This window comes from Drosophila suzukii, chromosome 3 (assembly GCF_043229965.1).
Source record: "Drosophila suzukii chromosome 3, CBGP_Dsuzu_IsoJpt1.0, whole genome shotgun sequence".
NCBI classification, from domain to species: Eukaryota; Metazoa; Arthropoda; class Insecta; order Diptera; family Drosophilidae; genus Drosophila; species Drosophila suzukii.
Genome location: NC_092082.1, coordinates 10993537 through 11002895, shown reverse-complemented (window position 1 = coordinate 11002895; position 9359 = coordinate 10993537). Strand labels below are relative to the sequence as shown.

At 41.2% G+C, this 9359-nt stretch overlaps 1 protein-coding gene across 1 annotated transcript; it reads left to right on the top strand.

Moving 5' to 3' along the window:
• The first annotated feature begins 1726 nt into the window (after positions 1 to 1726).
• On the top strand, positions 1727 to 7857 carry Cbl (E3 ubiquitin-protein ligase CBL). Its single transcript, XM_017077695.4, has 6 exons — positions 1727 to 2602; positions 3229 to 3636; positions 3702 to 3826; positions 3893 to 4014; positions 4073 to 4204; positions 5817 to 7857. The coding sequence occupies exons 1-6, from the start codon at positions 2049 to 2051 to the stop codon at positions 7101 to 7103; spliced, it is 2628 nt and encodes an 875-aa protein (XP_016933184.2). The 5' UTR covers positions 1727 to 2048; the 3' UTR covers positions 7104 to 7857.
• Positions 7858 to 9359: the final 1502 nt, after the last annotated feature.

Sequence of the window (9359 nt, the reverse complement as noted above, 5' to 3'; positions counted from 1 at the left end):
TGTTCTTCAACTTGTTTTGGAACCACTGTGCCTTGGCGGCGGGTGGAGGAAGATGAAGAAGCAGATCATTGGCGGCAGAGTCGCGTGCATTAAAGAAAATTGAGTGGAGGTGGAAGTTGCCGCCGAAAAAGAGGTCAGTAAGTGAATGTTTACAGTTAGCTTTTTGGGCAGATCAGAGAGAGTCAGAGCCAAAAGCCGAGCTCAACCAAAAAAAAGAGCCAAACTGCATATGACAGGCGTGACTCGGCTTTAAGCGCCAGCGCCCAGAACTAATACCCGAAAACACGACGACTTGCAGATCCGAAACCGAACCCAGCTAAAAATTAAAAAAAATAAGAAACTAAAAACCCAAAATAAAAAACTTAATTAAAAGAAAGCCAGGCCGGAGACGTAAAAACCTTTTGGCAGCCGTGCAGTTTCTTTTTTGGCCAAATATTTGACGGCGTTCGCCTGCGGTTGCCAATAAAAATGGAAAGTGAAAATTGCGGCTGCAGTGGCAGTGCATATTAAAAAAAAGGAAAAAAAATAGGAAAAATAAAAAAACAGCGATAGAAACAACCGTGTGCGAAAAGATGGCCATAATAAACGATAGAAGGCAAGAGCCACGCACCTGTTCTGCGGGTTTTCTTTCCATCTAATCACAGCCTTAGTCTTGCGACCCAAACCAGTGCGAGTATTATATAAATATAAACGCAAGGCTATGGATCGTTGGATCGACGGATAAGTGGCGGAAATTATATGGCAAGGGGAGAGTTCTCGCCCCAGCCGGGAAAATATACCACAGAGAAATGGAAAACTTTACTCCTCATCAATTTACGACTCCTCAATCCATCTCCTATTATTTATGGTTATGGGTTGTTAGTTATTTTCGGGGATGTCTCAGAAATTGCATCGTGCGAAATTCGCAAGGAAATGTACGTAAGCATCAATACCGAATTTCGGACGAAAAGATATCTGTGGCACACTTATTTAAGTCAAATTTATATTAACCTCTGCTTGTCATAGCATATTTTAAAAGTTTTTCTTGTAACGAAAGTCATGCTCTGCATTTTAACTGTATGAGAATCAGCTTAACTTAATAGAAAATGAACACGCAGAGAAGTATTCAAGTACATTGTTCTTGAATTGAGAACATTCGTTCTTAAAAATTGTGTAAGTACATTTTGGTATCAATGTTCTCAATATTAGAACGAAATGGTGAGAAGAGAAAAGTTAATCTAAGATTATTTAACAACTTTTTGATAACTATACACTATTGACTGGACTAATCGTTTATTTGTTGAGATATACAATGTAAGTACTGCCAATTCAACTTGATTTGAGCAAAATAAGAACACTTTCAATTTCATAAATGTCATGTCATGTCACTCAGATGAGAACGTCAGGATTTTCTCTGTTCTCAGGATCATCTGAATAACATGAAAATGTTGGCAAATACGTATAATTGTAAACTATTTTACGACTGTGAAATGGAAATGGTTTGTCAGAAATCATTAAAAATTTATATATTTCTAATTATTTACTATAATTAGTATACCAATAATGAAGACTTTTTAATGTATATTATAGAAATCCAAACGCTTAATTACACAATGTGACTTGAATTGAATTTGAATTTTCGCAAAACTTTTCTCCACTTTGTAACGGTCACTTTTTCTACGGTCAACAGTGACGTCACAGCAGAATTGAACAGTATGCCCAGCTACCCAAGATCTCGCGGTATTTACTGGCGTTGCAGCCACGGTCACACCCCGTCGCATTCATTGAAAAAGTCGAAAATATTGTGTGGGTTTAAAAAACGAAAACGTCGCCGAAACGCGTAGCCCCAAATGCACACGCCAAGTGCCGAGTTGCAGATACAGCCAGTCCCCAAGGATTGCATGCGGTGAAGAGCGGGGGAAAGTCGGATAGAACGGATTTTGGATAGCTTATAGAGGGCCCCCACTACCACAATCACAGGACAGGGGCAGCAGCAACAACAACAACGACAACGAGAAGAGCAAGAAGCAGAGGCAGCGCAGTCGGCAGCGCAGCGGCAGAGAGAAAAGATGGCGACGAGAGGCAGTGGAACCCGTGTGCAATCGCAGCCAAAGATTTTCCCATCGCTGCTTTCCAAGCTCCACGGCGCCATCTCGGAAGCTTGCGTCTCCCAGCGCCTGTCCACCGATAAGAAGACGCTGGAGAAGACCTGGAAGCTGATGGACAAGGTGGTCAAGCTATGCCAACAGCCCAAAATGAATCTTAAGAACAGTCCACCGTTCATATTGGACATCCTGCCGGATACGTATCAGCGACTGAGATTGATCTACTCGAAGAACGAGGACCAGATGCACCTGCTCCATGCCAACGAGCACTTCAACGTGTTCATCAACAACCTGATGCGAAAGTGCAAGCAGGCCATCAAGCTCTTCAAGGAGGGCAAGGAGAAGATGTTCGACGAGAACTCCCACTACCGCCGGAATCTCACAAAGCTCAGCCTGGTCTTCTCCCACATGCTCAGCGAACTGAAGGCCATCTTCCCCAACGGGGTCTTTGCCGGGGATCAGTTCCGGATCACCAAGGCGGATGCGGCCGACTTTTGGAAGAGCAACTTTGGTAACAGGTGAGTGGAGGCATAAGGAAGCTGTAGGACCTAGGATAGTATTAGACAGTAGCTATACAATGTGTGATTTTGCCAATCAAAAGTTTAATACGACTTGGCTTTGTATAATTACCACAGAGATTTTACTTTGTAAACACAAAATCGTGTCAGAATCAAACCAGTTTCAACCGGTTCAACACCATGTTAGCCCTGTTACTGAAGGGAAAAACTTTCTTTAAAAAGATATAGTTTACTTAAAAATGAATAATTTGAATGTTTTGAAACATGATTAATTCACTTTTAAGGTGTAAGAATACCCAATTGAACTTAAAAATTAGATTATATGAAAAAAAAAATTTATAAGCTCCCAATCCCAATCTCTATATGATGTTTTTCATCGCTAAGTCTAACTTATTTAATCAAAATCACTTTGTATGACTCTCTTATCAGTCATGTGGTTAAAATATTTAATCTAAAAAAAGATTTATTCATTTAAATATTTTTTCCATAGCTACGGAAGAGAAATAGAGATAAAGCTCTCTTCATGTTTTCACTAAAATTAAACTAGTAAAGTCGAATAATTACTAGGCAATTAGTAAACACTTCATCTGCGTTACAAACACTCACACCTTTCCTCTGTATTGCAGCACATTGGTTCCCTGGAAGATCTTCCGACAGGAGCTGAACAAAGTACATCCCATCATCTCCGGCTTGGAGGCCATGGCCCTGAAGACCACCATCGATCTGACCTGCAACGACTTCATTTCCAACTTCGAGTTCGACGTATTCACACGCCTCTTTCAGCCCTGGGTAACGCTGCTTCGCAACTGGCAAATCCTGGCCGTCACACATCCGGGCTACGTGGCATTCCTCACTTACGACGAGGTGAAGGCTCGCCTGCAACGCTACATCCTCAAGGCAGGCAGCTACGTCTTCCGGCTCTCCTGCACGCGGTTGGGCCAGTGGGCCATTGGCTATGTGACTGCGGAGGGAGAGATTCTGCAGACCATCCCGCAGAACAAGTCGCTGTGCCAGGCGTTGCTCGATGGTCATCGGTGAGCAATAGTAGCTTAAAAACATTGTATTGCATTTTGTACTAATCATTTATATGACGTTTCAGTGAGGGCTTCTACTTGTATCCAGATGGCCAAGCCTACAATCCGGATCTTTCTTCTGCCGTTCAAAGTCCCACCGAGGACCACATAACCGTAACCCAAGAGCAATACGAACTATACTGTGAAATGGGTGAGTTATAGACTTTATTTTACCAACTTGTTTTTATTAATTAACAATTACTTTTCGGGATTGCAGGCAGCACCTTCCAGCTGTGCAAGATCTGTGCGGAGAATGACAAAGACATCCGGATTGAGCCCTGCGGGCACTTGTTGTGCACGCCCTGCCTCACCTCCTGGCAAGTGGATTCCGAGGGACAGGTGAGCGGTGTTGATTTAATAATTAAGTAAAACCCATTTAAACATTACTTATTTACAGGGCTGTCCCTTCTGTCGGGCCGAGATCAAGGGCACCGAACAGATCGTTGTGGACGCCTTCGATCCGCGCAAGCAACATAACCGGAATGTCACCAATGGGCGACAGCAGCAGCAGGAAGAAGACGACACTGAGGTATAGTTTTGTTCACAGCCTGATCCGCCTGCTCCGCTGCCGCCTGTGCTGCTATTTATATATATATACATTACTCTTATGATTACCTTTGGTTCGTTTATACAGTTATATATGCCTATATATACATTATATATTTTAGATTTTACAACTGCTATTGTTTATATAAGTTTAATGTTTAGCCTGCAGTTTGCAGTTGCAGTTTCGAGTTTAATTTTGTTTGTTTAGCTGTAACATATTTAAATTATTAGCCAAACTCATGCAACTAACACTCACGGACCCACGCACACACGCTCAACCATTGTCCATTATCCATCACGCACACACATGCATAACGTAGTAACGTAGTTAAAGTTCTTTGACCGGAAGTCGCTCATCAACCATCGTTTGTTATCGCTTCCGCTGTTTTCTCTCAGCTGGTTTGGCCTGTGTGCGTTCGTTTAGTTGTTCGTTCTTCCACTCTCTCTCACGCTCTCTCTATCTATTGATCACGTTCGCCTCTGTTTATGAATCATTTTAATCGGTTCGATTCGCCCTCGATTGCACTTTTGTACATAGGCACTATGGAATTTATAATTGTAACCTGTTCTCCGTTCTGTATTCTGTATTATTTTGTATCTTCCCTTTCACATCGAGCTTAATTATCTCTGTCTGTATTATCCACCGTATTTCCTGTATCTATTCCCCAACTCTAGAATCATGCTCTTGTTCATTTTACTCCGTTATGTGTTTATTTCATTTTAGTTTATTGTTTAATACTTCCAAAGATATATTTAGTTTGTAGTAGCGTGCGTTTACTTCCCCCCTCATCAAATCAATTTTATTTGTAAGCAGCCACCGCGCTGCCCTAAGACTGTAATTTATTATTAACAAAAAAAAAACAAAAAGAAAACTAAGAAATCAGGCTAAACCACATAGAAGGCCTCGAATGAAACGATAATTTAGTTAGATTGTATGTAAATTAATTTTTGATTTCCTGTGTCACAAGGCCAGAATTTATAGCGCTCGTTGCTATCAAAAATACGAACGAAAAGTATTAGCATAGAAATTTTAAATCGAACTCATCTTTCGGCTCATTTCGTTAACTTAATACAACACTAAAACAGATCGCATTAATGTACACGATAATGAATATTTATATAATACATCTAATGCAGTTTTTATACATTTTAGCGTTTAGTTTTTGATTTCCTTAATAAGTTTACGGCTAAAAACAAAACAACCACACAACCACAAAAAAAAAATGAATCAAAACAAAATATATGCATAATACGAATATTTAAATATTTGTTTGAATTGACTTTTATGTTTCTTTATTTATTTAGCTGTGTTTTTACTAGAGACCTCTTATTTTCCTCAGATTTTCTGTTTGATGTGCATGCCCATTTCCTCCAGCCAGCGGCATGCTCTATGATCAGCGAAACATTTGCTTGAGGGGGTTGTTCAGATGGAATCTTTCACATGGAATTTTGAATTGGCAAAAAGCTCAGTAGAAAGTACTTCTTTTACAACATTTGTATAACTTATTGTCAGTTTAGATTATACTATTCCATGCCCGGTGCCCACTGAACTTTAAGGAGACCTTTAATCTGATTTCTGTTCTGGATACGTTTAGGACATGGGCGACTTCAACATAGCCACTTCATCGCTGCACGCACTTAGCACATCCTCCACGGTAGCAGCTGAGAAGCACAGTCCACACACATCACCCCGTTTGGGACGCCGGAGCACCACCCCCAGTCTGATGGCCGTACAGAACGATCTCTATGCAGGCGGCACACCCACCCTCAGCCTGCCCAGCAGCTCCTGCTCCTCCATTGCAGCCGCCGCCGCCTCCACATCCTCCTCCTCTTCAGCATCGATTGGAACGGTGGCAGCATCATCATCATCATCCTCCTCCCAGCACCAGCATCAGCAGCCCCAGCCCTCCGCTCCTCCTGCCTCGGCCGTCCTCAGCAATGGAGGTGGAGGCGGCGGAATCAGCAACAGTCAGAAGAACACCAACCGGATGAGTGCTCCGCTAATAGGCTCCTGTGTGGCCAACTCCACCTATGGCCAGAAATTGCCCCAGAACTCCAGCAGCAGCAGTAGCGCCAGCGACAATGCCTCCAGCTCGAGCTCATATGCCATTTTGCAGAATCTCCACGATCCGGGGACACAGTCAACGGGGGCAGCGGTGGTGGCTCCGCCCTTGCCGCCCAGGAAATCCTCACCGGGCGTGGAGACACCCAGCAAGGCAACGGCACCACCACCGCCCAGCAGCAGCAAGAGCATCGACAACATCCAGTGCAGCTTGGACAATGTGCCGCCACAGACGACGGCGCCACCCATTCCGCCACATGTCACGTCCAGCGTGGACACCTTGGCCGAAGATCTGATGCGACAGCAGCGCATTGCAACGAGTACAACATCGCCGGTGCTCTCCCTGTTGGACGAGGACATCGTGGAGGTGGGTCCGGCGGAAACCATAAGCGGGGTAATCGATACCCGCCCGCTGGAGGCACGCGGCGTCACCTTGAGCCGGCAGGATTCGGCCTCCTCTCACTATACTCAACTGTGCACCACCAGCAGTGGTGGTTCCGCTGCAGCACTGGCCAACGGAAAGAGGGCCACCCCGGCCAAGCAGAGCCAAACCACAACGACGACAACGCCGGCAGCGGTGGCGGGAAATGGGGCTAATCCTCTCCAGCAATCGCAACCGCTGCTCTATGCGAACGTGACGATCAATCAAAAAGACTGCGGCACCGTGCCCTATGAAAACATTAACCTGGAGTACATAGCCCGGCTGATGAATGCGGGCTACTCAAAGGAGAACGCGATCACCGCTCTGGGGATTTCGCGGAACAACATCGAGATGGCCGGCGACATCCTGCGCGAGTTTGTCTCCAAGAATAGCGCCTGAAGTGCCATTCCGGCGACCCGTTAAATCAGATGATAGTGCTTCTACCAAAGCAAAAAACATCAATCGCCAGTCGAACTTCTCTAACTCGAATCAATATGGAAAGTTATTTTCAATTTCCTAATATTTATTAAACTTTTAAATAGGTTGTTAGATTTTTCGAAAAGAAAAGAATTAGGATTTTAGATTCGGTGAAATTGTTTTTTATAAGTATAGTAATTTTCTGTTAGGACTAAAATGTAACCAAAATATTAAAACATTTATTGTTTATTTTTAGGACGTTTAAACTGGAAATTCAGTTTATTTACAATCCGTTAAGATATATTGTAAATTAAATTTTAAAAAATTACCTACTCAGTCGTTTAACGCTGGTACCCCTCAATTTTGTGCGGACTATAACAAAAAAAAATCAAGTTAGAGAAGGTCGACTGTAATCAAGAAACATTTGAATTCGAATCATGGTAAATATTTTTCGATTTAGGAGCACCAAACACACCCCCTGTCCCACAGCAACGCCAGGTTAGGCGATCCCAGAAGATTGAACCGTAGAAATCCCCACTTGGCGTAGCCAGCACAAGCAATTCAAGTTTCCCCGTTCAAAAAGTTATTGAAGAAAAAAATTAAAATATTGCTGGAAAGGCGAAAAAAAATTATGCACAACCTTTGGATATCAAATATAGCTATGTACACTTAAATTAAGACTATCTAACTTCTTCCTATTAAGAGCAAACAAATATATAAGAAATTATAGCTCGTATATACGCAGTTCTGGAAGGAAAAAGAAAAACTTGCCCACCCCAAAAACACACGAAAAATAAATTAAAATTTTCTCTCGCTCTCTCGTATAGAATAACGAATCAAAAACAAAAGAAAAGACAAGATCAGATCTGGTCTACATATTGTATCTCAAGTAGGTCGATGCTTTCTTTCACTGTCATGAGCATGAGCCCATTTATAAGCAGTCCATCGATCCATGCAAAATAAAAAGAAAACTTTTTGAATTGGATGCCTCATCGTAGCAAATCAGAATCGAACACAGCCATTATTGAAATGCCTTCGGTGGCAAATGCCTCCAAAAAAAACACAGAACTCTGAGTTTCCCCCTAACACCAATTGCAAGCAAGGATTACCACAGTAAAGGACACAACACCAAAACAGATCCGATGCACTATCAAGTTTACCTCGATTTTTTATACAAAGCTCGAACGTTTTTGTAATAGTACGTGTAAGTTCGAATCGAGAAAATAATCAATTCAATTTGTATTACGAATCCCTTTTTACTGGCTTTATATACGATAATCGATCGATCGGTTTTTAAATTCGTCAAAAAAAAATTCTAGTCCCACACAAGAACACCATTTTTGCCATACTCGTATATCTACTAAACCTAAGCGATATATATTTATAACTAGGCGATATATTAAACGTGCGACAACCAAAAATCGAATCGAATCGAAATCAATGCAATATATTCACTAAACGAGAAATCAATGCAAGCGTTAAATCATAAGATATTTGACATAACCTCAACACATACGAGTATAGAAGTATATAAACGAAAAACGAAAGGATCTTGAATTTTAAGCAGCATAAGAACAAAAGAAACAAATTGCAACTCCCTGAGAGCCCAGCAAACCGAAAGGAAAAGTCAATAAACTTTAAAGTTTAGAGAAGCGTACGAGAGTCTAAAGTGAAGGAAATGAGAAACGAAGATACCATACCATAGTCATGTCATGTAACCGAACAAATCTAAGCAGATATAAATTATTCTTATAAATAAAAACAAAAAATAAACTGAAAACCAATATTTCTTTGGGTTTACATGGTTTCAAAGGTAAGTACTGTTTACAAAGAAACGATTTTTACAATGTCATCTGCAATAGTAATAGCATCAAAGGGATCGATTTATTTAAATGACCAAGTGACAAGATTAGAAAACGATTTTTTTGACTACATTCTAACTATTCTATGAGTCATTTTTAAGGAAACTTACTTTTCGGATCCCTATGTACATGGAGTATCCTAATGCTTTTAACCTCTACAGACCTCCATAGTAGGCAAAGTAAATACTCATGAGGAATTTTTAGTTTATTGAAATATGTATTTATTATTTATTCTGTTGTTGTTGTATTATTTGACTTATATAGTTTGCGATTTTTTTTTCGTATTCAAGCACATATGTATGTATGTATTTTTCTTGTATTTTTTAATCTTTTTTGATGTTTTTGTTACATTTTGGAGTTTTTTCGATTTTTTTTT

Bases quoted from the DNA above. Each gene is read 5' to 3' on its own strand.
- Cbl (XM_017077695.4), top strand. From the start codon at position 2,049: ATGGCGACGAGAGGCAGTGGAACCCGTGTGCAATCGCAGCCAAAGATT. The intron at 3,827-3,892 runs GTGAGTTATAGA...TCGGGATTGCAG, and splicing joins CGAACTATACTGTGAAATGG to GCAGCACCTTCCAGCTGTGC. The intron at 4,205-5,816 runs GTATAGTTTTGT...GGATACGTTTAG, and splicing joins AGGAAGAAGACGACACTGAG to GACATGGGCGACTTCAACAT.